Raw genomic sequence first — 26,201 nt, forward strand, 5'->3', positions numbered from 1 at the left:
CTTTAGAATCTAAAATCTAAAGGTTTATTAATAAAAGAAAGAAAAGCGCAAGGGTAAGATTGTTAAGGAGAATACATTACGTGCATCGAATCACCCAGTTCTCGATACAGGCTCTTAGCGGAGATGTTATAAACTGCTATCTTATAAGTCTCTGGAGTACATCTTATGTCAGGATGGGTCCACGGTTCTTTCCAGTTCGCTGTCCCTCGCAAGGCTGCATCTGGGATCAGTAGCTGAACTGAAGACAACATGGAGGGTGCCACATGGCACTTATATACCTCTCCTGGCATCTTCCTGGCCAGAGCAGGTCACATGGTCGAGTGACCGATCTCTGTTTCACAGGCTGGCAGCCATTATGTCCAGCCTGTGAAAGTCACATTGAAGGTATCAGTCACATTCCTCAGGTGTGTATTGACACCTAGAGCCTCATTATCTCCTTGCTAATTAGCGTAGCCACTGGCTGAACATTCTTTGCCCATTGCTCTGTCTCAGACAGAGAATTTTTCAGCATCAACACAGAGTACATATTTATAACTCCACATACAGATATTATACAAGTAAATGAATAGCATATACAGAATCAGTAGAACATGAGCTTTCATGTGCCACCTCACATGGCCCCCTTTGTACTGACTTTTGGGGCAACCCCCCCCCCCATGGGGTGCAGCAATGATCCTTAAAATTCAATAACGTGACAGCCGTCCCTGGCTTTCTAGTCATAAGCCTGGAAGTGGTCTCCTGTCTTGCTTCTCCACCACCCTGTACCCACTGGTGGTGGCTGGGATACAAGGCAGCAGGCTAACTCTGCTGGCACATCTTTTTCCTTCCTGTCCTGCCGCCCCTCCCCTATCTCATCTGGAAAAGGAACCAAAGGAAACGTAGATCGGGTGCTGGAATAATGGTGAATTGTTCTTACAAATTAAAAAAACCCAACCGAGCTGCTGCCGCTACACAGCTGTGATTCTCCCACCCCAGATGTCACTGCTTCAACATAACCGCATGAGGGCACAGGCACATCCATTCAGGGATGGATGAAGGCACAGATGGGGCAGCTGCTCACGAGTGTGGCTGACCTGAAAGAGAAAAATAGTTTCTCTGGAGTGAATGGTTTGAGAATTTCTTCTTCTGTGTTGTCAATGCCTGCTCGTTCCTCTCTCGCTCTGTATGGTTTTATACGGAGACAATACGAGGGTGAGAGGAATCCACACTGATAGATAAGCAGGGTTGGAGGATGGGGGGATGTCTGGGTTGGACATCTCTGATTCCACCAGGGATGGAAGGAAGGAGCTGAAGTTTGAAACCACAGAACTAGTACCTGTGTATGTGACCTATCACTGAAATCAGCCTCTGTACCAGGTGACTGGAGCGTAGCTAATGTGATGCTAATATTTTTAAAGCTCCAGAGGCAATCCTGGAATTACAGGCCAGTGAGCTTGACTTCAACACAAGGCAAACTGGGTGAAACTATTATCAGACTCCTAGATGAACACGCTACATTGGGAAAAAGTCAATACAGCTTTTGTAAAAGGAAATCACCTCATCAATTTACTAGCATTCTTTGAGGGGGTCAACAAGCATGTGGACAAAGGGGATCCGGTGGATACAGTGTACGTGGACTTTCAGAAAAGCCTCTGATTTAGTTCCTCCTCAGAGGCTCTTGAGCAGAGATGAAAGTGAGAACGGGCACTGCTCCAGCAAGAAGGAGCTGGTTGGCTCGGGCCTGCGGCTGCAGGAAGAGGCATACCCAGGACTCTGCTGCTCTTCTTCCCCTAACTATCAGGGAGTGAAGGGAAAGTGCACAGCTGGCTGCTTGCTGGCTACCCTGGGGAGAGGCAGAGGAGTAATTCATGCAGGCTGTGCATTTCCCCTCATTCCCTCACAGTAGAGAAAGGATAAGAAGAGCAGCAGGGTCCTAGTCTGTGTGGTTGCAGCCCCTCCTGCCCTCACAAAATGGTGCCCTTGCCCCACCTCTCACTCCTACATGCACCCCAGCCCTCTGCTTTGACTCCTGCACCCCCAAGTCCCCCTGCCCTGAGCCCCTCCTCACCCCCAGCCCTGACTCCTGCAACCTGACTCTGCCCTGAGCCCCCACACTCTCAGCCAGTGTTCCCACTAAGATTTTCCATCCATGAGCGGAGGGAGTTTTGTTTTGTGCTCCAGTATCGAGGTCACATGCGCTTGTTCAGATGGGTGCTGTCATGGCATCCAAGTGAACAAACATCTTGTGTATATTTTTTTAAATGCTATGGAAGAAAGAATACTCACACAAGGGAGAATTCACAAGGTGCCTGGCTTTACATGGTTTTTTTTATATGAAGTCAAATACAAAGAAAAGGAATACTGCACAATTTTCAATAGCCAACTTCCTCTGTTTATATCCCTCTCCCGGACCTTCCACCAGCTGGACTAGATGATCTCTCAGGGTCTCTTATAGTAAAACCAGCCAGGACCCTGTGCTGAAGTGACAAGTTATTTAAAAGACAGAGTACAGCCGTTCCCCGAGTTACGACCACCTCCACTTACGATCGTCCGCACTTACGACCAAAGCAATCATAAATGCGGATCCGAGTTACGAACGGTGAGCCGCACTTAGGAACAGCGCGGTTGCCGTGTAACTGTATGGGATCCGAGTTACGAACACTTCGAGTTACGGTGTTGGTCCATAACTTGTTTGTAACTCGGGGAGCGGCTGTATATATATTTTCCTCCATTAACGTACATATTTACATTCTGTCTTTTGAGGTTTCTCTTTTCAACTGTATGTTTGCAGACTTCATTCACGTAAGCTACAGAGCAATGATTTAAATGAAGAAAAACAAAACGTTGAGGTAAGGACCCACGCAACACTGGGTAAATCTTCTAATGAGCATACAACACAAAAAAGAGAAGACGACGGGTACTTTCTAACTTGATCAGAAGCAACCACCCATAAAAAGAGAGAGTTTTCTATACAGGCCTTCAAAGAAAATGATAGTTTGTAGACAAAAATGAGATAATTTCTACTGCTGTATCTTGAGCCTCCAGCATGTGGCTGGAGGTGGAACTAGGGCCTCAGAAGGGACAGCCACTTGTCACCCTGTTCCACCAGCCAGGCTGCGTGGCTGCCACAGGAGGTGAAAGCAAGGCCACGGGGAGCCTGCCTCAATAAGTCCTTGCTTAACAAATGAATCCCTTTCAAAAGGTGGCAAGCATGATCTGTAGAAGACTGGAGAGGCAGCAGGAGGGTCAATGTTAGTAATGCCTGTGAGAGAGCTGACAGGTAAGGGAGGTGGAAAGGTTCCGAAAAGCTGGAGGGTGAGAAATTCTGCTTCAATGATTTCATTTAAAAGTTCCTGAAAAGCCTGTAAAATACTGGTCCAGTCAGTGAAGGCTGAAAGTGCTTCTGACATGACCATTAATACCAAATAGGCTCCTTCTGATTTCCCTTAATACAATATAGACCAAAGGGAATTAATCATGACCAAGCCAACAGTTTCAAATGGTCCCAGATTCTCCTATTAAAAGCTGAAGGTAAGCTCACGTATCCAGAAATCTCCCAGCCCGGCAAAGGAGCGGAAAACACCTCACAAAATATTAGCCTGCCCGAGTCACTGCTAAATAATAAGAACACAGGTCCCTGCCAGCACGGCATCCCACCGGATCTTCTACTGATATTGTCTTTGCTTCTTTTAAGCCACAAAACACCCAGCTTTGAATATCTAATCAGCCACATTTCCAAGTTTCAGCCTTCCCAGAACTGGCTTCAAAGCACACGAAGCAAAAGAACTGTTCTGCCTGGATAGAAGAACCTGTTGACATTTCACCACAGTGCAGAGGAAGCAGAGTGCAAGTTCAATTGAGAAAACTTCCGCTCCTTGGGCCGTGAATTCTCTTTAGGTCTTGGAAACAGAGTCACCTGCTCTGTGTGGTAGCTGTTCACAGGGCAGAGATCTGGGCTAGCGGAGATGGGGAAGAGCTCCAGGGACAAGCTAAACAACCACCAGCTACTGTGTTGTTCCTCAGCAGGAGCCCTCGCTTTGGTGCACACACGCATCTTCCAAGTTGGGTTCGGACTGATTGAAATTGGATTGTGTCCCCTGCTCATCGCGGTTATTCATGCTGCTGTACTGGCCGGACCAGTGCACCATGGCCTGGTTGTGAGCCAAGTCCCCGGCCAGCACGAAGGTGCTGCTGCTCATCCGGAGTGCCTCTAGCCTGAAGTGGGTGGCTTTGCCCAGCAGCTGCTATAGGGAGGCCGCTGCCGCCACCTTCCTGCTTGTTGGGTCCCACTTGGCTGGGATGCCCTGGGCTCTGTCTCAGCTGGCTGTGGAGCACACGCCCAGCCGGGCTCCCCCCTTTGCCTTGCCGGTCCAGCAGCGAGGGAGCTCTTGGGTGCACTGGGGATGTGTGGAGGCCGGGCTGCCTGGTGGTGGGAGCAGTGATAGCTTTCCCTGCAGTCTCTGTCAGGAAGCCTCTCAGAGCCCCGGGGAGGAATTACTTTGACTGACTCTGGGGAGTCGTTATTTTGAAATAGCAGCAGCAGAGCGTCCACGCTCCCGCTATTTCGAAAGAAGCATTATTCCTTGTGGAAAGCAGGAGTTATTTCGAAATAACAGGCGTGGTAGCATGGATGCTCCGCTTTGTTATTTTGAAATAAGGGGAGTTCGAAATAACTCCCAAGTGCAAACCAGGGCTAAGGTGGATAAAGACGAGGCGGGGGGAGAGAAGCTGTTGAGGCTGTTTCCCACTCTGGCACTCCGAGTGCAGAAGATGGGGGCCCAAAAGAGACCCTAAAAATACCCTGTCTCAATAGGCTTCTGCTTAAAAGCTTCCCACAATCACGGATTCCCTGGCCTTGGGAGGTAGCTGCCACCCCCAAGTGAAACAAAAAAAAACTTTCTTCTTAAACCCAGGAAGGAGCACGTGGACTTCTTCCAGAGGGGTACCCCCAAGCTCTTTTACCACAAGAGGGCTTGAAAAAAAGAGAAAATCTACAATCTCTGATAGCTGACCTCCCAGTCTTAGGCAGGCATACACAGGCCTCCTGTGACCTTCCAGGACACAAGAATCTGACCATAGCCTTAAAAAAGGTGATTTTATTAAACAAAAAGATATCGTTGATAAAGCAGACTTGGTTGCTAGGGTGTTTTAAAGCAACTGAGAACAATTTACAAACACAAAGAAATGTCATCCCTGGGATACAGCTTAAAGTACAATGTATGGAGGGGGAGGGCATGTGGATTTAGCAAAGAGTTTACCCAACCAAAAATCAAAGAAAATAACCTGATCATGTCTAAATGGACATTCCCTATCTACTCACAGATCTGTGCTTCCATGCCCAGTATTCTTTGTAGGCAAGGTAGTTCTGCCTGGTTGTATTCATCTTGTTACCCCAACTCCTGGCTTAAAACTCACACAAAGAAGAAAATGCAAGCGAGGTTTCTTTCATTTTAAATCCCAACACCTCCCCCCATTGCCACTATTGGCTTCCTGCCAACACTTCCTCGCTACCTGAGATGTGTTACTGATGGCGGGGATGTTCAGAAAAGGCCAGCAATCCTCCTAGCCATCACAGAAGCTAACAAGCATCAAAGCCTTTCTGGTTGCAAAGATACTGCGACAGGGCAGGTTAAAGGGCTTGATACAAGGGGGTTGTGTCTACATTGGCAAGATTTCGCACAAAAGCTTTTGCGCAAAATCTTGCCACCTGTCTACGTTGGCTGCGAGTATTTGCACAAGAACACTGACGTTCTAATGTATAAAATCAGGGCTTCTTGTGCAAATACTCAGACGCTCCCACTCAGGGATAAGCCCTCGTGCGCAACTGTTCTTGTGCAAGAGACCAGTGTAGACAGGCAACGTTAATTTCTTGCACAAGAAAGCTCCGATGGCTAAAATGGCCATCGGAGCTTTCTTGTGCAAGAGAGCGTCTACACTGGCACGGATGCTCTTGCACAAAAGCACATCTCTTGTGCAAAGGCACATGCCAGTGTAGACGCTCTCTTGCGCAAATACTTTCACGCAAAAACTCTTGCATTAAAAGTATTTGCACAAAATCTTGCCAATGTAGATGTAGCCAGGGAGAAAGGCAGCTCTGGAAAAAACAGTGAGGGGCCTTGTTAATTAGGAGCAGCTGAGGCAGGGGGGCTATAAATCCATGAAGGGCCAGGTGAGCTGACTTCAGGCTGCCTCGGGGCCTCTTTATAAAGCTTCCCAGTCGGGGGCGTGTAGGCAAGAGTGGAGAAGGAGTCTGGAGAGGAACTAACAACTGATCAGGAGAATCAGAGGCGCTGAGCAGAACAGCACCAGCATTGCTAAAGGCTGCAGGGGGAGGTGAGGGGCTCTAACAGGGAGTGTTTGGAGGATCCCTTTCCCCCCAGTGGCCAGAAGTTTCAGTTGGTGGCAGGGAAGGACCTCAGTCCTGACACCCCTTTCTTTTGCCACGGGACAGAAGCCCGAATGCCGAGAAGAGGCAAGTGGGACTTGTACTGCAGTGGGATAGTGGGCGGAACAGGGGTCTGGGACCCAGGAGTGGGACTGACCCTGTCACAATACCTTCTGGATGTGCTCCTGCTATGGTGATAGAAATGTCAGGCTGGCAGGACCCTCGAAAGGTCATCACATCCTGTCCCCTGCATTGACACCGGATGAAGTAACTCTAGACCAGCCTTGGCAAGTGGTTTTCCAACATGTTCTGCGAAACCTTCGGTGACGGGGATCCCACAGCCTCCCTCGGGAGCCAGTTCCAGAGCTTCACTCCCCTGAGTTAGAAAGTTTTCCTAATCTCTCCCCTCAATCTCCTATTCTGTGGATGAAGCCCATTGCTTCTAGTCCTGCCTCCCGTGGGACGTGGCCAACAATAAATGCAGTGCTGCCAGGCTGAGTCTACAGGTGGATCGCCCAGAGAGGCATCAACTGTCCTGATTCATCTCAGCAAGGTGCGGACCAGCTAGCCTGATGCTGGCAATTTAAATGACAAGTAAAACCCTTCAACTCCTCGGGGATCAGGGATGGAATAACAGCCCTGCCCCTCCCTCCTTGTTCTTACCTTCTTCCTGGTCTGCTTGTTATGTGTCTCTACAGGCGCCAAGACTAGGACTGGCACAGTGTTCAACTCCACCAGCCAAAGCAAACAGAAGCCAAGGAAAGCAGAGAAGGGAGCGAGGGATAGTTTTCTATTCACTTTTGATTGGTTTCATTCTGCATCTTACATTCCTTCGGAGTTGGCAAAAAAATGGGAGCTGAGCTTGTATCAGCAAGCCAAATGCCAAGCTAGTGGCATGCAGGTGGGGGTGCTTGTAGACCAGGATATCGGGAGTGAGATGATCATGGGAGCGTCCGTAGCAGGCAGATAGGTCCCATCTCCGCTAGTAATTGCGCTGAGGTCATTTTCTCCAGAAGATTCACACCCTTCAGCTGCTGTTGTAGAAGGGAGGATGGGCTTGTGGCTGAAGTACTGAACTGTGTCCATTCCCAGCTCTGCCTCACACTTCCAGAGCATGTCTTGCCTTTGTGTCTCAGTTTCCCCATCTGTAAAATGGGGCTAATCCCTCCTACCTCCTTGGGGGTCATGAGGCTTCACATTGATGAAAGGCTTAGATTCTACAGTTTTGTGAATGCACAATCACCTGACATAGGAATAGCAAGACTGGCGCAGATACCAGCCATCTGGCCCAGTATTCTGGCGGATAGTGCCCAGCACCAGACAGTTCAGAGGGAGGTGTGAGAACTCTACAGAAACAAGTGTGAGACAGTCTGCCCCCACATTAGAGAGTAACTAACTAGTCACACATTGACTTAAAGCCCAGATGCTGGAGGCTCATTATCTCTGCCAATGATCTTTGTTAGCAGGAATTCCTATCACTCTGGCTAGCCTCCTTATGCACATAAATTAGTCTCTTTTTGAACCTTGCTCTGTTCTCAGCCTGAGCAAAATCATGTGACTAATTATGCATTGTGGGGTTTGAATTTCCCACCTTTGACCTCACTGAATGTCCCCAGCCTTTGTATGACAAGACAGGAGAAAAAGACGCTCCGGCTGTGTCTACACTGGGCCACTTATTCCAGAAAATCAGCCGCTTTTCCGGAATAAGCTGCGAGCTGTCTACACTGGCCCTTGAATTTCCGGAAAAGCAACGACACTCGACTGTACAAAATCAGCCGCTATTCCGGAAAAACTATTCTGCTCCCGCTCGGGCATAAGTCCTTATTCCGGAACACTGTTCCGGAAAAGGGCCAGTGTAGACAGCCCAGTAGTCTTTTCCGGAAAAAAGCCCCGATCGCGAAAATGGCGATCGGGGCTCTTTTCCGGAAAAGCGCGTCTACATTGGCCACAGACGCTTTTCCGGAAAAAGGGTTTTTCCGGAAAAGCAGCCTGCCAATGTAGACGCTCCTTTTCCGGAAAAACTGAAAACGGAATAGTATTCCGTTTTAAGCATTTCCGGAAATTCATGCCACTGTAGACACAGCCTCCAAGTCACTGTCTCTCTGCCCATCTCCGTGTTACAAATTTATTATCTCCCCTTTTATTCTTCTTTCCAAGGTAACAAACCCAACCTTTTCCTCCTTGTTATTGGAGAGCTTTGCTGGGGCCTTGGTCGTTCTCATCACCCTTCTCTGCACGCCCTCTAATTCTGCAATGTCTGCTTTGAGAAGGGGTGACTGGTGCTGTACACAACCTGTACCAGCTGCTCTGAAACTGCCTTGCTGGGCCAACACTTAGGGCACTGGCCATGTTTTCACAAAGCCTTTGATTCATTTCTTGAAGCTACTCTGAAACTTGTGCTAATGACCATTTGAAAACAACACTCAAATGCTCAGCTTGGCCCCCAGTGCCTTGTGCACTACCTAGCAGTAACAAAAGGCATTGTCAAGCCATTTTTGAACTTAGGGTGAACAAAAGATTTGTTTGTTTGTTTTTGTTTTGTGCAGCCTGATGTCAAGGATTGCACCTTTCAGAGACCTGGCAAAGGAACACACCAGGACGTGAAATGACTGGAAACAAGTGAGCTCCAGGGCTTCTATAAAGATTTATTTCTTTGTGTTAGCTGCCTCCAGGCTTAAACAGAGCCATAGGGCCATTTGGTGCAAATTGGCACAGCTCTGCCTAGTTTACACTCTCCTTTTCTTCCCCAGCAATCTCCTAGAATTCAGCATAGCTTGCCCAGTTTCCTTCACCTTTTCCAGGGAAATGACCTGGCCTGAAAGAAATCTTGGGGATTTTTCAGACAATATTTAAAAAAAAAATATTACAAGAGGATTAAAATAAACAGGGCCTAGAGTATGATAGATGCGGCATCCTTAGTTAACCCAAAATGGTCCCAGAAAACCTATTTGTAAATTTGCCCTTCCCCAGGAATCATTAACGGTGCTCCCTGCAGCACAGCACCTGCTAATAATGTCTCACTTTAGACATTGGGGTAAGCACTGACTGCCCAGAGAGGGCATCCCCTACTGGCCCACCTGCTTACAGCACACTCTAATGCCACACTTGCCATTGGGGCCAGCAATGACTGCCAGGAGAGAGTGCCCTTACTGGCCCATCATCCTCGGCACCACAGCGCCCCCTAGCACTGCACTGGGGTGAGCACTGCCTGCCAGGAGAAAGCACCCCCTACTGACCTGCCTTTTCCCTTCAGTACTGCACTGGAGTAAGCACTATCAGAGGAGTGCGCCCCCCACTGGCCTGCCTTCTCCCTGCAGTACTACGCTGGAGTAAGACCTGACTGTCAAGGGGAGTGCGCCCCCCACTGGCCCACCTTGTCACTGCAGCACTACACTGGAGTAAGCACTGACTGTCAGGGGATTGTGTCCCCTCCATTGGCCCCCCTTCTCCTTGCAGCACAGCATTCCCTAGCATTGCATTGAGGTACAGGGATCTGTGAGCCCGTGTCCCGTTCCTTGCAGCGCCAGTACTGCCCTGACTCATGGGCGAATGCCGGAATTGCTCACCTGCGCCAGGGGCATTCCACTGCAAACTGGCAGGAATAGAACTCAGGTCCCCTAGGTTCCAGCAGCCAGGCACCCAGGTCAGGATGAACAGGAATGCACATTGCTCCCCTGAAGCCAGCACTCCCTCTGCAGCAGCTCCAGGAGCTTGTTCAAGAATTGAGGCACAGGCTGCTCCTGGTGGCCCTCGCAGGGATGACATGGCCGGTCCGTCTTGCAGGTCCTGGCCTTCAGTTTGAGCTGCTCCATCTGGCTCAGGTTCCTGATCAGCAAGGAGAGACTCTTGGTGTGCTCCCTGTGCTCCCACCGGATCACCTGCAGCTCGGTGTGGAAGCAGTTCAAGTTCTCCACCGTGCACACCTGCTGGGGCAGCAGCGCAGTGTGGGAGAGGGAGGAGAGATGGCTCGGCTCTGGACCACCCTGCGCCTTCCCCATGGACCTCAGCAGTGGGAGAGAAGGGGTCACCAACCCCAGGAACTGGTGACAACGCAGCAGCGCCCAACCCCATCCCAGCAACTACCTTAGAGGTCTGAACCCTGCCTTGTCCAAGGCTCTAGGGAAGCCAGGATCTGCTCAGCCCTGTGCACCTTCAAAACGCAGCCACTCGAAATCTGATCAGCTGGGCGCTGGCTGCCATCTCTTTCCGTAAAGCCAGGCTGGGCCCCACCTGCCTTGGCTAGAATTCAGGACTCCGATACCTGGGACCTATCCCCAGCTCTGTCACTGGCCAGCTGGCTGACCTTGGGCAAGTCTGTGCCTCTGTTTCCCCTCCACCCTTTGTCTACATAGACCATAAGCTCTCTGGGGTCAGGGACTGTATCCATCTCGAGTACTCAAGTGCCGCACAGTCCTTATTGTATTTATCTTCACAACCCCTGTGAGGCTGGGCTGTGTTGTTTGGGACAGAAATGGCCATTTCCTGCAGAAAACGAATTAAGCGTAAGCATCTTGGAGAACCACTTGCATTAAAAATGCAAATGTTTATGTATTACCCTGGGATTGTTGATGGCATCTCCAGATGGGAGACATGAATAATGGCTAGAACAGTAGCTCTGTCCAGCAATGTCATTCAGGGGTGTGAAAAATCCACCCCCCCCCTCCCCCCAAGAGATGCAGGTAAGCCCACTGGGAAGAATTCGTCCATCGACCTAGCTACTGCCTCTTGTGGAAGTCTGCCGGGGCAGGAGAACCCCTCCCAGAAGCAAGAGGTGAGTGGTTTTCCCAGGAGAGCCCTAATGTCCTATGCAGATGTACCCTCTCCAACTGCGCAAGAGTTCAGCCTTTTGAAACTTCCCTGCGGAGGGGACCTTTGCTGATCACATGTTCTGGGAGGATAAGTTCAGAGGCCCAAACAGGATAAAAGAGGGACTCACAGATATATGGGGGTGAACCTAGGCAGCTATGAACTTGTAACCACGGGAAAACTCTTGGTGGGGTTTGAAGGGCTGAGCCTGGGCCAAAGCCCTCCCTGGAGTTGGGGGAGGCTCTGCTAAGCTTGTCGGCCCACGTGTCGGTTCTTGGACACGTGGTTTCAGTGTTTTCTCTGAGGTGCTGTTTCCTGCAGAATCAATGGGCTTGCTTAGCAAAGCTGTGTGGTGCCTTTAATGTTCCCAACCTCTGAGGAGAACACAAGGGTGGCTGGTTGGGGACCTTGCGGTGTACGCAGGGAACTGTCAGGGGAGTGCCTGGAACTGTCAGGGGGAGTGTCAGGGGAGTGGCCTGGAAGAGCCCCAGTCAGACATGAGAGTCTCTGGCCAAGAGAGGCAATGGCTGAGAAACTGGAAGCCTAGAGAGGGAGGACTGGGAATACAGGTGCAGTTCTTCTGGATGGCGGTGCTATTGTCCCCATTTTACAGGTGGGGAAACTGAGGCACAAGGCGGCTAAATGACTTTTGTTAGGTCTGTGGCTGTGCTGAGAATTGAACACAGGCTTCCTGGGTCCTGGGCCATCCCTCCTCTTACTCTGGATCTGGGCACCCCCCTAATTCGGCCCACCCCTGCTTTATAAAATCTCCCAAGAGCCTTAGCAGGGGTGATTGGCACCACTGTCAAGCCATCAATTCCTGCTGTGCTGGGACACACCAGAGTCAGGCCCCTAGAGAAGAAAGGTCACATGTCCCACTTCCTGGGGCTCATGTCAGGAGCGTGCATGGCATTCCCTGTGTCGCCAAGCCATGCTTGGACCCATCCCCCAATGCATGGAGGGCTTCAAAGCAGCTGCTGGAGAGGGCACCTACTGTGATGTCTTCTGGGGTGTAGAGCATCCCATCCGTGGTGTCTCCCTGGAAGAGATCAGCACCACGGCTTAGGGTGAGCGGCTCAGCAGAATGGCAGCAGGGGGCAGATGATTTGAAAGCACAGGAGTCATTCCGGAATGGATCCCTTGCTCATATGCCCCAAGAGCCGCTCTGCTCAATTTCCCCACGTAGCCAAGCCAGCGGTCCCAACCTCCTGCGTAAATCGGGGCCCTTTATCTGTATCCACCTACTTCAGACTGCCCCCTTTACCGGGGAATGTGCCCAAGACCCAACCAATGGCAAGTCGGGATCATGATCTCTGGTTTACAGATGGGGAAACCGAGGCACTGAGCAGGGATGGGACTTGTCCAAGGTTGACAGGAGAGCTCCTGCCACACCGGGGGAAGCAGGTGTACTACAACCGAGAGCTGGATGCCTGGGCTCCATTCCCGGCTCTAGGAGGGGAGCGGGGTCTTGTGGTTAAAGCAAGGGGCCAGGAGCCATGACACCTGGGCTAGGTCCACACTTGCGGCTTCTTGCGTGAGTAATATGCAAATGAGGCTAAACATGGAATATCACTGAGCCTCATTTGCATACCTAACGAGCCACCATTTTTTTCAGAAGAGGTTCTTGCACAAGAAGGAGCGTCTACACTGTCCCTTCTTGCGCAAGAAAAACCCTCTTGTGCAACGCCGCTACACCTCTTACTTTTCAGAAAGAACGGCATTGTGCAAGAGGGTTTTTCTTGCGCAAGAAGGGGCAGTGTAGACAGCTCCTTCTGGTGCAAGAGCCTCTTCTGAAAAAAATGGTGGCTCATTAGGTATGCAAATGAGGCTTGGCGATATTCCACGTTTAGCCTCATTTGCATATTACTCGCGCAAGAAGCCGCGAGTGTAGACATAGCCCTGGGTTCTAGTCTCAATCCTGGGAGGACAAATACGGGGCAGAAGTGTGCCATGAGGGATGCACGGAGGGCGAGGTGCCATGCTGATGGGGTGCCATAGGGGTGGGACGCAAGGTGTGTTCAGCCCAGGCAGCAACACGGTCGGTACCCTGTGCCAACATCTGAGCTGCGCCCAGCCCTGGGCCTCGCTACTGGGAGAGAGGCCAGCGACACCTGCCGGTTAGCAGCTGCTGCAAGTCTCCAGCCAGCGGTGGGGGGGGTGGGGGGGCTCTAGAAACTACCCAGCCCCTTCATCTATGGGAGAGGGGGTGTGGTCTGCCCCGTCTCGTGTCCTTCGGCACCCCACGCCACTCACCAGCAGCTTGGTGATGTTCTGCAGGAGCCTGATGGTCTCCATCCCGCAGAGCGGGCTCCCTCCTGCCGAGAGGCACATCAGCAAAGAGACCCAGAGGAGGGGGTGGAGGGCCCGCGTGGCTGGAGGCAGGCTGGCCTCCGGAGCTGCCCCTGGCTGGCTACGGGCCATGTCGACATCTGCCACTCCAGAGCCTGCTGAGTCCAGGATTGCTGCAGCAGCAGCCGGAGAGCTGGGCCAGGTCCTGGTGTCCCCTGGTGTCTTCTGGAAAGCTAGCAACCTGGGCCTGGTCGTTTCAGGGACAGCCCCCCCACCCCCACCCCGTATGCTTCCATCAGCACGAGGGAGAGCCCAGGGCAAATCCGTAGGGACAGACCCTGCTAGACAGGTGGGGGAGGGGGTCAATGATGGAATTCCCATCTCTCAGAGCCACTGGGGGACAGTGTCATAGCACCCCCCGACTGCTCTCTGGCCAGCCTCTCATCTCCCCATCTGTTCCACACACGCCTCTCTCTGTCCCCATGCATCCTCCCCGCCACCCATCGGTCTCGCTTTATCCTCAGACACCCCTGGCTCCTGCGTCCACTATCCATCCCTATTCCCACCCACCCCATCTGTGTGTCTGTCCACTCCATCCACACACCCCGTCTGTCTTCTGTCTGCCTACCTACCCATCCATCCGACACACACACCTCTATCCCTCATCGATCTACCTATACCCAGCCATCCCTCTCTCCCAGGCACATGCATCCGCACCCCGTCTGTCACCTGTCTGCCTGCCTACCCATCTACCCCCCCACACACCCATCCATCATCTATCTACCTACCTACGGGTATGTCTACACTACCCCCCTAGTTCGAACTAGGGGGGTAATGTATGCATACCGAACTTGCTAATGAAGCCCGGGATTTGAATTTCCCGGGCTTCATTAGCATAAAGCCGGCACCGCCATTTTTAAAAGCCGGCTAGTGCGAACCCCGTGCCGCGCGGCTACACACGGCACGGACTAGATAGTTCGGATTAGGCTTCTAATCCGAACTATCTGTACGCCTCGTGGAACGAGGAACGTGGAACGAGGTGTACAGATAGTTCGGATTAGGAAGCCTAATCCGAACTACCTAGTCCGTGTCACGTGTAGCCGCGCGGCACGGGGTTCGCACTAGCCGGCTTTTAAAAATGGCGGCGTTGGCTTTATGCTAATGAAGCCCGGGAAATTCAAATCCCGGGCTTCATTAGCAAGTTCGGTATGCATACATTACCCCCCTAGTTCGAACTAGGGGGGTAGTGTAGACATACCCTACCTGCTTATCCCCATCCATCCAACCAGCCCTATCCAAACCCACCCATTCATCTATCTGTCCCCTTGCACGCCTTCTATGTAATCTGTCTATCCATCCATCCCCGTACAAGGCTTCTCTCCCCATACACACCCACCCATCCATCTGCCTCCCTACACAGCATTCATCCATCCACTTACATACCTGTCTCTTTCCATGCCTCCCCACCTCCCCACCCCGATTTCTCTTTATCCCCTCCTCTGTCTCTTTCTCCACTCATCCCTTTTCAGCTGGCCTCCACCGCCCCTCCTTCTGCAGGCCTGCAGCCAGCCAGCCATTCCTGTCATCCAGAGGTGAGAACATCTGGCCCAGGAGGAGCAGTTAATGCCACTGGCCAGGCTGATCTAGGGAAAAGACAGAGGGGCAGGAGAAGCATCTGCCGATGCATGGCCCCTTCCCATCCTGCTCTGCTCTCCCCAGCCCCTTCCCATCCTGCTCTGCTCTCCCCGGCCCCTCCCATCCTGCTCTGCTCTCCCCGGCCCCTCCCATCCTGCTCTGCTCTCCCCGGCCCCTTCCCATCCTGCTCTGCTCTCCCCGGCCCCTCCCATCCTGCTCTGCTCTCCCCGGCCCCTTCCCGTCCTGCTCTGCTCTCCCCAGCCCCTTCCCATCCTGCTCTGCTCTCCCCAGCCCCTTCCCATCCTGCTCTGCTCTCCCCGGCCCCTTCCCATCCTGCTCTGCGCTCCCCGGCCCCTCCCATCCTGCTCTGCTCTCCCCGGCCCCTCCCATCCTGCTCTGCTCTCCCCGGCCCCTCCCATCCTGCTCTGCTCTCCCCAGCCCCTTCCCATCCTGCTCTGCTCTCCCCGGCCCCTCCCATCCTGCTCTGCTCTCCCCGGCCCCTTCCCATCCTGCTCTGCGCTCTCCGGCCCCTTCCCATCCTGCTCTGCTCTCCCCGGCCCCTCCCATCCTGCTCTGCTCTCCCCGGCCCCTTCCCATCCTGCTCTGCGCTCTCCGGCCCCTTCCCATCCTGCTCTGCGCTCCCCGGCCCCTCCCATCCTGCTCTGCTCTCCCCGGCCCCTCCCATCCTGCTCTGCGCTCTCCGGCCCCTTCCCATCCTGCTCTGCACTCCCCAGCCCCTCCCATCCTGCTCTGCTCTCCCCGTCCCCTTCCCATCCTGCTCTGCGCTCCCCGGCCCCTTCCCATCCTGCTCTGCGCTCCCCAGCCCCTCCCATCCTGCTCTGCTCTCCCCGGCCCCTTCCCATCCTGCTCTGCTCTCCCCGGCCCCTCCCATCCTGCTCTGCGCTCTCCGGCCCCTTCCCATCCTGCTCTGCGCTCCCCAGCCCCTCCCATCCTGCTCTGCTCTCCCCGGCCCCTCCCATCCTGCTCTGCGCTCCCCGTCCCCTTCCCATCCTGCTCTGCTCTCCCCGGCCCCTCCCATCCTGCTCTGCTCTCCCCGGCCCCTTCCCATCCTGCTCTGCGCTCTCCGGCCCCTTCCCATCCTGCTCTGCGCTCCCCGGCCCCTCCCATCCTGCTCTGCGCTCCCCGGCCCCTCCCATCCTGCTCTGCTCTCCCCGGCCCCTCCCATCCTGCTCTGCGCTCCCCGGCCCCTCCCATCCTGCTCTGCTCTCCCCGGCCCCTCCCATCCTGCTCTGCTCTCCCCGGCCCCTTCCCATCCTGCTCTGCTCTCCCCGGCCCCTCCCATCCTGCTGTGTATGTGTGGGATGGAGGAGTGGGGAGTTCAGAGCCGCCCCTGCCGCCCCGCTCCATCCATCCCTCTGTCCATCCGTCCATCGCCATTCTCACCGCCCCAGCCAGCCAGTGCACAGACACCCCTCTATCCATTCATGCACTCGTTTCCACTCCTTCCATCATTCTTCCATCCTCCCGTACTCCCCTCTCTCTACGCTTTCCCCTTCCCACCCGTATCGATCCACCCCCACTCCTCTCTGTATCTCCGTGTGCCCCCTCTAGCTTGCCATCTGCCCGAGACCCCTATCTACCTGTCTCTCCATGCCCATAGGCATCCCTTGCTTATTTCTGTCTGTCGCCATCCATCACGGTGCACCCCTCTGTCCTTTCACCACCCCTCTGTTCCCGTACCCCCTTCCCTCCATCCACCTCCAACACGGGCCATCCCCACCCTCTGCCCACCCTCAGCTCCCTCCTGCCGGACGCCCCCCTGCCTTGCTCCGCCTGTGTCTATTTCTGTGCACCAGGCATCCCCTCTGTCTAGCTAGACTCTCTGGCCACCCATTCAGAGAGCCTTGCCACTCACCCTGTGCTGCCGGGGCATCAATTTGACCATTGGACCCCAGCCACCCGTGCTGCTGGGGTCTATCCCACCTGCTCCACTGGGCTCGGCCGTCTCTCTTCATGGAGCCTGTCATAAACAGAAAGAGTGAACAGCACCCGGTCACTAAGGGGTTAACTCAGGTACCTAGCAAAGATGTCGACCAGGGGGGCTTGAGCAATCAGCCAATAACAATGCAAGTAGGAATTTCAAACTGGGACACGGGTTTTTCTCGCTCTCTCCTTTGTTTGAGAGCAGAGCAGTTTCGCCCAGGCTACGTCTAAACTGCAAGCCTCTTTTGAAAGAGGCTTTTTCACAAACTTTCGAAAAAGCCTCTTTTGGAAAGTATCAGAGGGGTAGCCGTGTTAGTCTGAATCTGCAAAAGAGGCGAGGAGTCCTGTGGCTCCTTATAGACTAACTGAAGTGTAGGAGCATAAGCTTTCGTGGGCAAAGACCCACTTCGTCAGATCTGACAAAGTGGGTCTTTGCCCACGAAATCTTATGCTCCTACACTTTAGTTAGTCTATAAGGTGCCACAGGACTCCGCGCCTCTTTTGGAAACGAGTGTCTAGACTACAGCCAGTACTTTAAAAAAAGCAAGCTGGAAGTCTGGATGCTCTCTTTCGAAAAAGCACAGTTTGCATTACATAGCGCCTTTTTTCGAAAGCGCTCTTTCGAAAAAAGGCGTTATTCCTTGTAAAACAAGGTTTTCTGCGGTTGAAAAAACTGCCACGTTCTTTCGATTTACTTTCGAAAGAATGCAGCAGCAGTCTAGATGAAGGTCTAGGCAGCAGTCTAGAAAAGGCCACTTTTTTCGAAAAATCCCTGTTGTCTAGACACACCCCCAGGTATTGAGGGAAATGGGAGATGCTTCTCTCTCCCAAATGGACTGCTTAAAATGTGTAAGTAAGGAAAAGATTAACTAGTCCGTCAGGGTTTATTGTTTTCCTTATTTTGGGGATTTGGAAATCATGTCTGAGCTGGCTAATTGTTTCTCTCTTTTGTAACTAAGGATTACAGCTCAGGGACTTTCCCTGCACCTAAGTCAATTGTGGGTATTTACCACCTATTTACTATGGTAAATGTACTCTGCTTGCAACAGTAGCTTTGTTTTGATACTAAAAGGCTGTGTCTAGACTGGGCAGTTTTTCCGGAAAATCAGCTGCTTATCCGGAAAAACTTGCCAGCTGTCTATACTGGCCGCTTGAATTTCTGCAAAAGCACTGACTTCCTACTGTAAGAAATCAGTGCTTTTTGCAGAAATACTATGCTGCTCCCGTTCGGGCAAAAGTCCCTTTTGCGCAAAACTTTTGCGCAAAAGGGCCAGGGTAGACAGCTGAGATTTGTTTTCCGCAAAAAAGCCCCGATTGCGAAAATGGCGATCGGGGCTTTTTTGTGGAAAAGTGCATCTAGATTGGCCACGGACGCTTTTCTGCAAAAAAAGTGTCCATGCCAATCTAGACACTCTGATCTGAAAATGCTTTTAACGGAAAACTTTTCCGTTAAAAGCATTTGTGGAAAATCCTGCCAGTCTAGACGTAGCCAAAGAGTTTTCTTTTTATTCTAATTAACCGGTATTGGTCGATCGTTGTGTCCTTAGGACTAAGCCTAGTTACAAGGGCAGAGTCCAGTGTTCTCTGTGGATTCCCTCTGTTTTCCCAACTCCAAGCAAAACGGAGGTTGGGTGCAAGGGGAGAGCTTTACCTTAGCGGAGGAGATACCTAAGGGTACGTCTACACTACAGCGCTAGTTCGAACTAACACGTCTAGAACTAAAAACCAGTTCGAATTAGCGTTTTGCTAATTCGAACTAGCATGTCCACATTGAGTGGACCCTGAACCGGGGTTAAGGCTGGCCGGAAGCAGTGCCGGCAGGGCATCAGATGAGGGCTTAGAGCATGGAGCTGCTGTCTCAGGCTAGCCGAGGGCTGCGCTTAAAGGGACCCGACCCCCACCCCGGACAGACAGTTCTCAGGGGTGCCCCGCTTGCAAAGCAGTCCTGGCTTGGAGTGCCCTGAGTGCCCACACTGGGCACATCACAGCACTCGGCCATCAGCCCGGCTGCACTTGCCGCAGGCTGCCATCTGGGGAGAGGGGGCAATCGGGGGGCTGCAGGAGAGCTTCCACCCCAAGAAGCCCGCAGAGCCAGCCCAGTCCTCCCCATCGGGGGCTCGTACCCCATTCCTCCCTCACCTCCTTCCACTTACCCTTCCCTAGCCCCCCTTCTTGATGTACAAAATAAAGAAAACGTGTGGTCAAAAATAGAATCTCTCTTTATTGAACAAAACTCGGGAAGACTGGGAAAAGGAGGTGGGAGGGGGAAGAGAGAGGGTGGGAGAGGGGAGGGCAACTAACATGATCAGAGGTTTGGAACAGGTCCCATATAAAGAGAGGCTAAAGAGACTGGGAATTTTCAGTTTAGAAAAGAGGAGACTGAGGAGGGATAAGATAGAGGTCTATAATAGCATGAGTGGGGTGGAGAGGGTGCATCCAGAAAAGTTCTTCATTAGTTCCCATAATAGAAGGACTAGAGGACACCAAAGGAAAGGAATGGGTAGCAGGCTTCAAACTAGTAACAGAAAGTTGTTCTTCACAAAGCAAAGTGTCAACATGTGGAACTCCTTGCTGCAGGAGGCTGTGAAGGCTAGAACTAGAACAGAGTTTAAAGAGAAGTGAGATAAAGTCATGGAGATTGGGTCCATGGAGTGGTATTAGCCAGGGGGTAGGAGTGGTGTCCCTGCCCAAAGTTTGTGGAAGTCTGGAGAGGGATGGCACGAGACAAACGGCTTGATCACTGTCGTCGGTCCATCCCCTCCAGGGTCCCTAGGGTTGGCCGCTGTCCGCAGACAGGCTACTGGGCTAGATGGACCTTTGGTCTGACCCAGTACAGCCATTGTAAGCTCAGGGCTCAGGGTCGGGGGTCTCAGTGGACCACCTTGATTTTCATGCACACCTGCTCCTGGGTGGCCAGGCTGGCAGCTCTCCTGCCCTAGCCGGCCGCTTTCCTGTGCCTAGTGCAGAGGTCGTGGACGAGGTCCACGATGTCCACACTAGACCAGGTGGGTGCCCGCCTCTTGCGGTCCCGGGCAAGCTCCCAGGAGCCGCCAGCCTGGTCCCGGGAAGAGGGGGAGGGCTGGGGGGCATCGGGTGGCTGGCTCGAGCCGTGCCAGGTGCAGGGTCTGCTGGCTGGGTGCTGGCAGGCTTGCACCTGGCACGGGCATCGTAGCCAGCCCGTGCCCTTTTAAGGGGTCTGGGGCCGGGAGGGGGGCAGAAGAGTTTCCCTGGTGTTGGCCAGAGTGGCCACCAGGGCAAGCTGGGGAGGGCTAGCCTCCCACTAGTTCGAATTAAGGGGCTACACACCCCTTAATTCGAACTAGTAAGTTCGAACTAGGCTTAGTCCTCGTTCAATGAGGTTTTCCTAGTTTGAACTAAGCGCTCCGCTAGTTCGAATTAAGTTTGAACTAGCAGAGCGCTAGTGTAGCGCCTATGAAAGTTAATTCGAACTAACGTCCGTTAGTTGGAATTAACTTTGTAGTGTAGACATACCCCCAGTGATCTCTCTCCCTGGAAAACGGTTTATTTTTATATTTCCTTTAAATCACTTGGGTGGTGGCCGCGCGGAACCAGTCTTGTCTTTTGGATCTCAGGGGGCCTGAGATTGAATAAGTGTATCGGCGGGAGTCACAGAGACAGGGTTTGCAGCGGTTCTTCTGCTAGCCAGCCCCCATCTCTGCACGCAGAGGGTCTGGTTGGGGGACTGAGCCATGACAGAGCCGCTGGTGAGGGGCAGAGCAATGTGTCGGTGAGCAAAGCTGTGTGGTTCCTCATGCCCCGGCTCCCTCCTGATGAATGTTGCTGTTGGGGGGGGGGTTAGGAAGTGAGGAGTCTGGGGGATTCATGGGGGGGGGGTTGCATGCACAGGGCAGTGTTCAGGGGAGGGGGAGTTTGATGTTGCAGAGAACAGCCCAGATCTTGAGCCCCAGCAACTGATATTAGAGGTTCAGCTGGAAGACTTGGGGGGCTGATCTGGACAGCGAGGGAGCCGGCAGAGCGCAGGGGAGACTCAGACAGGCTGGGCTGAGGGAGGCCAGGCCTAAGAGGCGCCACCCCGGAGGACCGACGGGACAAGTGTGGGCGCAACCTGTGAGCCATGACTGGGGTCACTCGAATCCAGATCCGCCCCATACCGGTTCAGCCCCATGTGCTGTCTGCCTGCAGCCTTCTCCCTAGGATGAGCTGTGTCTTAGCGCTACATGTGGGCGCACTGAACTAACAGCTTCTGTGCTCCACCCCAGAGATGGCTGCAGCTCAGCAATATGCCGAGGACCCCACTGTTAAAAGGCGCCCCACAACAGAGGTGGCTGCGTGTTAGTGCTGGGTGAGTGGTCACTATATAAACAATTGCCGTGTCCTGTCCCGTCACAGCTGCATGACAACAGAGCCTGGCTCTCTCCGTAGGTACCACGCCCCACTCCCCAGGGGGCTGCGTGTCAGTGCCGGGAGGGTGAGCTAGAATACACAGCTGCTGTGTCCCACTCGGAGCTGGCTGTCTTCCCGTGCAGAGGAGGCAAACCCTGGATCAGCAGCTGCCCCGCTCACCCCCGGAGATGTCTGTGTGGGGAGAGCAACCCTATACAAACAGGTGTGAATGATCCTGGTTTGAGCCAGATCTGTGCTGTGCCCCAGAAGTGGCTGCATCTCAGCACCGGGTGAGTGATCCCTGGATAAACAGCTGCTGCGCCCCACCCCAGAGGTGGCTGCCCCGCAGTGCTGGAGGCAGCGACTCGGTGCTGTTGGCAAAGCACACTGGCAGAAAGGGCTGGGGAAAGGCAGAGCACTGGGAACAGGCCCCGTGTGAGCACAGTGCCAGCTGTGCCGGTGCCCATCGGCACCAGCCTGAGTCTCCCTTGGGGCGATCCCAGCTCACGAGGACGAGCCCCGCTCCTGGCGTTCCCTGCACGGGGGCAATCAGCCCTTCTGCCATGGCCGGGGACCTGCTCCTGCCTCCCGTCCATGGAGTGGGGAGGGGACGGGCTAGCGGCCCTGCAGGGCAGAGCCCCCGAATGTCCTGCTCCTTCTCCCAGTCCTGCCTGATGGGAAGGGAACTCGGGCAGCCCATGGGCAGCAGGCCTGCAGCCAGAGATCCAAAGCCAAGCCCCAGTCCCCAGGACCCTAGCTAGGAAATGCCCAGGAGGCTACCAGGCAGCTCCCTCGCCCACCGCTGCCAGGCAGGGCCACTCAGCAGAAGGGGCAGGTGGCCGCGTGACAGGGCCAGGGCTAGGGGAGCACAGCCGAGCACACAGCACTTACCCCATCCCCCGGGGCACGGCTCCCTGCTCCGCCTCGACTCTGCTTCTTCCTCGCTGGGCAGAGCCGCGAGTGGGAGAGAAGCCGGAAGGGGGGGCACTCCTTCCCATGCCCCTCCCGCACAGCACAGGGGCAAGGGGAGGTCTGGACTGGCCCGGCCCACCCATCCTGCTGAGCTTGCACAGGAAGGGCTGCCAGAGCACCAAGCCCTCCAAAGTCCAATGCAGCGGCGCAAGGGAGGAGCGGCCGCATTCCTGGGCGGCGGATTCTGCTTCCCCACAAAAAGGGGAGGGGCTGGAGCGCCCCACGCCGGAGACGTGAGAACACTTGGCACCCTCAGTTCCTAGGCAAGGTGGGGAAACCGAGGCACGGTCAAGTGACTTGTCCAGAAAGGCAACGGCACGGCTGGGAATCAACCCAGGAGTCCTGGCTCCTGAATTCCAGCCGTCAAGAAACTCCCCCTGAGGGCCTAACACAGAACGGAGGAGTCTTGACACCAGCCCCTGCTGCTCTGACCACTCAGCCCCGCTGCCCTCCCCCCCCAGAAGCAGGAGTTGCCTGGCCCTATTGCTCCTTGAGCAAGGCTCACCTCCTGGCTCAGGGGCGCTGCAGCTTCATAAATCCCCACCAGCGCCAGCCACGCACGGCTCCCTGCTCCTTCGCGGTGCTGCTGGGTTCTGCTGTTCCGGGGAGCCCTGGCCAGGAGCCGACTCCATCCCTGCTCAGAAACCCGGTGGTACGTGTGGACACGCGCAGGCGTTGGTTTGCCCCTAGGGTGCCGTGTATGAGGGCAGCGGCTAGAGGCGCCGGCTGAGCGGAGGTGCTGCTGCGCTCGGTGCTGCACAGGCAGGGCTGGACTGGGGCTCCGTGCAGTCACCCTTGCGGGTCTTACGGTGGCACGTGGAGATCCGGTCCACGTGGGCCCAGGACACACCGAGGGGACTCAGGCGCTGCTGGTACCAAAGGCCAGGGCAGGTTAAGGCTCCCCTAGCCCACACTGAGGCCTTGCCAGGGGGGCAGAAGCCGGTGGGGGCTCGGCTCCATCTCAGGCCCGCTGCCCTGGGGTGGCTCTGGGGTGCCTGGGGGGCAGGTCAGTGTTGGGGCAGGAGGTGCTCAGGGCTCTGGCCACGGGGAGGGGCAGGCTCACCCACCACCCATGGGCAGACCCAAGTCAGCAGGTCTGCAGCGCAGCACGGACGCGTGGCCACGGCCCAAGCCCAGGCTGACGGTGCCACGGGCTGCTCACAGGCCCGGGGCTCAGGGCCTGCAGTAGCCGCTAAGGCTCCCTCAGCACTAGCGCTGGCTTCGGCTGGACGGCCGCGGCTCAGGGGCGGGACTAAGGCCCGAGGCCTCTAGCAGCAGCTGCAAGACCCCTACCAGCACTGACCCTGTACAGCACCAGGCACCAGGGCTGTGGCTGGGGGCTCCTACAACCCACCTCATCCCACCGGCCTGGCAAGCTGCAGCCGCAGGGCGCCAGAGGCTTTTGCTCTGAGGCCCTGATCCGAGCTGCTGCACCCAGAGCAGAACCAGGGACCTCGGGAGCAGCGCCGTGGCCAGAGGACTGCACAACTCCCAGCCTGGGGGATGGGCACAGTGGGTGACTGGTCGCACACACAGAGCTTGGACAGGAACCCGGGGCTCCCAGCACAGGGGCCTTTCACCCCCCCATGCCCAGCCAGGGCAGTTTGTCCAGACGAGACCCTCACTCTGTAGAGCACACCGGGGGGGGGGGGGGTTGCGGGCAAAGGTCACCGAGGGGGGTAGTTAGATGCCTGCTTATCCCCATGCAACACCGGGGGGAGGGGGACCGAGTTGTGAACGGGGGCTTGAACCTGTAACCTCCAGACAAGTACAGCCAGCGGCACCTCCAGCAGCCAAAGGGCAGGGCAAGGGCAGAGCCTGGGCACTGGGGGCAGGGAGCCTGGGGGCTGCACTGGGACAGCAGCAATACAACCCCCCCCTTTCCTGACCCCCTCTCGCTCCATCCTGGGGGGCGGATGCAGCTTTCATGGACAAGGGCCACCTGGCCCCAGGACAGTGGCAGTTTGCGGACACGCGTCAGGAGCCCGTCGCCACCTTCCTGTTCGCTGCCCCGCTGGAACTGGGTTCGAGGTGCAAGGTCTGGTGCCCCCCCCCCGGGCCACACTGGAGCAAGCTTCCCGTAGAAGGGAAAGCCCCCAACCCCCGAGCCAGCCCGTCCCCTCTCCACCGCCATGGGGCCAGCCCCATTCCCAACGCTCCCCGCCCCGATGCCAGCGGCCAGGCTGCAGGCCGTGCTCCCCGGCAGGGTGGGGCCCCGGGGCCCTGCTCCCAGCCTGCCTCGAGGAGGGCAGTGGCGGGAGCTACATGCTCCTGTTTCGAAGGCAAGAATTCCCTGGGCGCGGTGTGTTTATTGAACCGTGTCGTGGCGCTACGGCCCACGCGGCGCAGCCAAGGGGCACGCCCTGCGAGGCGCCAGGCACCGGGACAAGCCCCGGCACGAACGCAGGGAACTAGGCACCCAGCAGCCACTGAACGCCGGTCAGCCCAGTCACAGGGACTGGGGGCAGATTCAGCTCCTGGCTCGCTGTGACCCACCCAGCGGGGCCCCGGCTGCCCAGTGTGAGCGGTGAGTCATTCCCCACCGGAGCCATGTACTGAGGGGCCCGGTGAATTCCCCGCCACCGGCACGTTTACAATCCAGCTAGAAGATCGGCATTGGCAAGTGTTTTGGGGCAGTTGCGGGGGCGTGTATAATAGACAATCACAGTGGGCTCTTCTGGCCTTGTAATCTAACCCCCACCCACACCCCCGCTTTAGCCATTAGACAGCCCCACCCCATCCCAGAGCCTGACGGACCCCGGGCGTCCTGACCCCAGCTGCACCTCTAACCACTAGACAGCACTCCCCTCCCAGAGCCACAAATAGCAACCAGGAGCCCCAACTCCCCTGTCTAGCTACTAGACCCTCCATCCCTCCCAGAGGTGGGAGTGTAACACCATCCCCTGCTGTAACCACTACTCCACACTCCCTCGTGGAGTCCTGGGCCCCACCCTCAGTCACTCAAAATCAGTGGCCGTGTGAGAACCTGGGAGCTGAGCACAGAGCACCCTGACCCACATGCCTTTTCTGCCACGGACCCGCTCCTGCCCCTCCCCTTGGGGCCCTGTCCCCCATTTACTCCTCTTTCCCCTCCCTTTGCCGCTCACTGCTTTTCCCCGCTCCCCTCCCCCCACTGCGGTCAGAGGGACACATCTGCAGAGCCAGGGCTGGGAGCTGCAGCAGGGATGCAAGCGACTAGTCGACTACCCGATAAGCAAATGCGATCAGATAGTCGAGTAGAGACTCAACTAGTCGCTCCCCCACGCCCCCTGCTGCCTGTATCAGAAAGAGGCAGTGGGGGAGGGGGAGAGCAGGAGCCGGTGCTGGGGGGCAGGGGAGGCAGTGGCGTCTCTAGTGCTGCGCTTCTCCCTTTGAAATGTACAAGAGCAGCCTGCGGCTCTTGTACATTTCAAAGGCAGAGGCGCAGCAGGATCGCAAGTGCTCCCCTTATCGACTAATCGAGTAGTTGATGGAAATTCCATCGAGATTCATGGAAGTTCATCGAGATGTAACATCCTTAAGCTGCAGCCTCCCATGGCAGGAAGGAGGTGGCCCCGGCTGTGTGGGGCTGGCACAGGTGATGACTCGGCCCCTCTCCAGTCTGCAGTGACTGGACTTTGGGTGTCCAGTTGATAGATCTGACCAGACATTGTCGGATCCCCTTCTTGATCCGGACTGTCTGGTTGAAAACTGGCCACCCGGCCACCCTACTCCCAGTGTTCCTCTAATCTTTTCCATCCATGTGCAGAGGTTTTCCATAGCTGTGTGGCATACATTTTATGTGCACCGGGCCGTGTGTGAATAGAAACAAACTTAGCCGTGGGTG

General features: G+C 55.1%; 1 protein-coding gene and 1 long non-coding RNA gene across 14 annotated transcripts in view; one reads left to right on the forward strand and one right to left on the reverse strand.

Moving 5' to 3' along the window:
* LOC142823814 (interleukin-15-like) lies at nt 1-22,454 on the reverse strand. 11 transcript variants are annotated; one of them, XR_012898919.2, is made up of 7 exons: nt 22,295-22,447; nt 16,971-17,075; nt 13,424-13,706; nt 12,165-12,209; nt 9,931-10,189; nt 7,028-7,398; nt 1-1,073 (listed from the first exon to the last, which is right to left on the reverse strand). XR_012898919.2 is itself a non-coding variant. In XM_089769944.1 (6 exons), the coding sequence occupies exons 2-5, from the start codon at nt 17,068-17,070 to the stop codon at nt 10,009-10,011; spliced, it is 486 nt and encodes a 161-aa protein (XP_089626070.1). In that variant the 5' UTR covers nt 17,071-17,075; nt 22,295-22,448; the 3' UTR covers nt 1-1,073; nt 9,931-10,008. The 11 variants fall into 11 exon arrangements, 2 of the variants coding, with proteins under 2 accessions (XP_089626070.1, XP_075771439.2); XR_016347109.1 differs by lacking the exon at nt 7,028-7,398 and having other exon boundaries at nt 13,424-13,485; nt 22,295-22,446; XR_012898922.2 differs by lacking the exon at nt 7,028-7,398 and having other exon boundaries at nt 13,424-13,674; nt 22,295-22,444.
* Nucleotides 21,487-26,201, forward strand: part of LOC142823815 (uncharacterized) — a 10,979-nt gene continuing 6,264 nt past the window's right edge. Inside the window, exon 1 of one of the 3 annotated variants that reach the window (XR_012898927.2) lies at nt 21,487-21,693. This is a non-coding gene — a long non-coding RNA (uncharacterized LOC142823815). The other 2 variants (XR_012898926.2, XR_012898928.2) reach the window with 2 other exon arrangements.

This window comes from Pelodiscus sinensis, chromosome 18 (genome assembly GCF_052426305.1).
Source record: "Pelodiscus sinensis isolate ZL-2025 chromosome 18, ASM5242630v1, whole genome shotgun sequence".
Lineage (NCBI taxonomy): Eukaryota > Metazoa > Chordata > Testudines > Trionychidae > Pelodiscus > Pelodiscus sinensis.

Excerpts from the sequence above, each read along its gene's own strand:
- LOC142823814 (XM_089769944.1), bottom strand. The coding sequence starts at position 17,070 with ATGAAGAGAGACGGCCGAGCCCAGTGGAGCAGGTGGGATAGACCCCAG. Across the intron at positions 13,486-16,970 it reads TGATGCCCCGGCAGCACAGG|GAGGGAGCCCGCTCTGCGGG; the intron begins GTGAGTGGCAAG and ends GCCTCTCGGCAG. Across the intron at positions 12,210-13,423 it reads AGAACATCACCAAGCTGCTG|GGAGACACCACGGATGGGAT; the intron begins GTGAGTGGCGTG and ends GATCTCTTCCAG.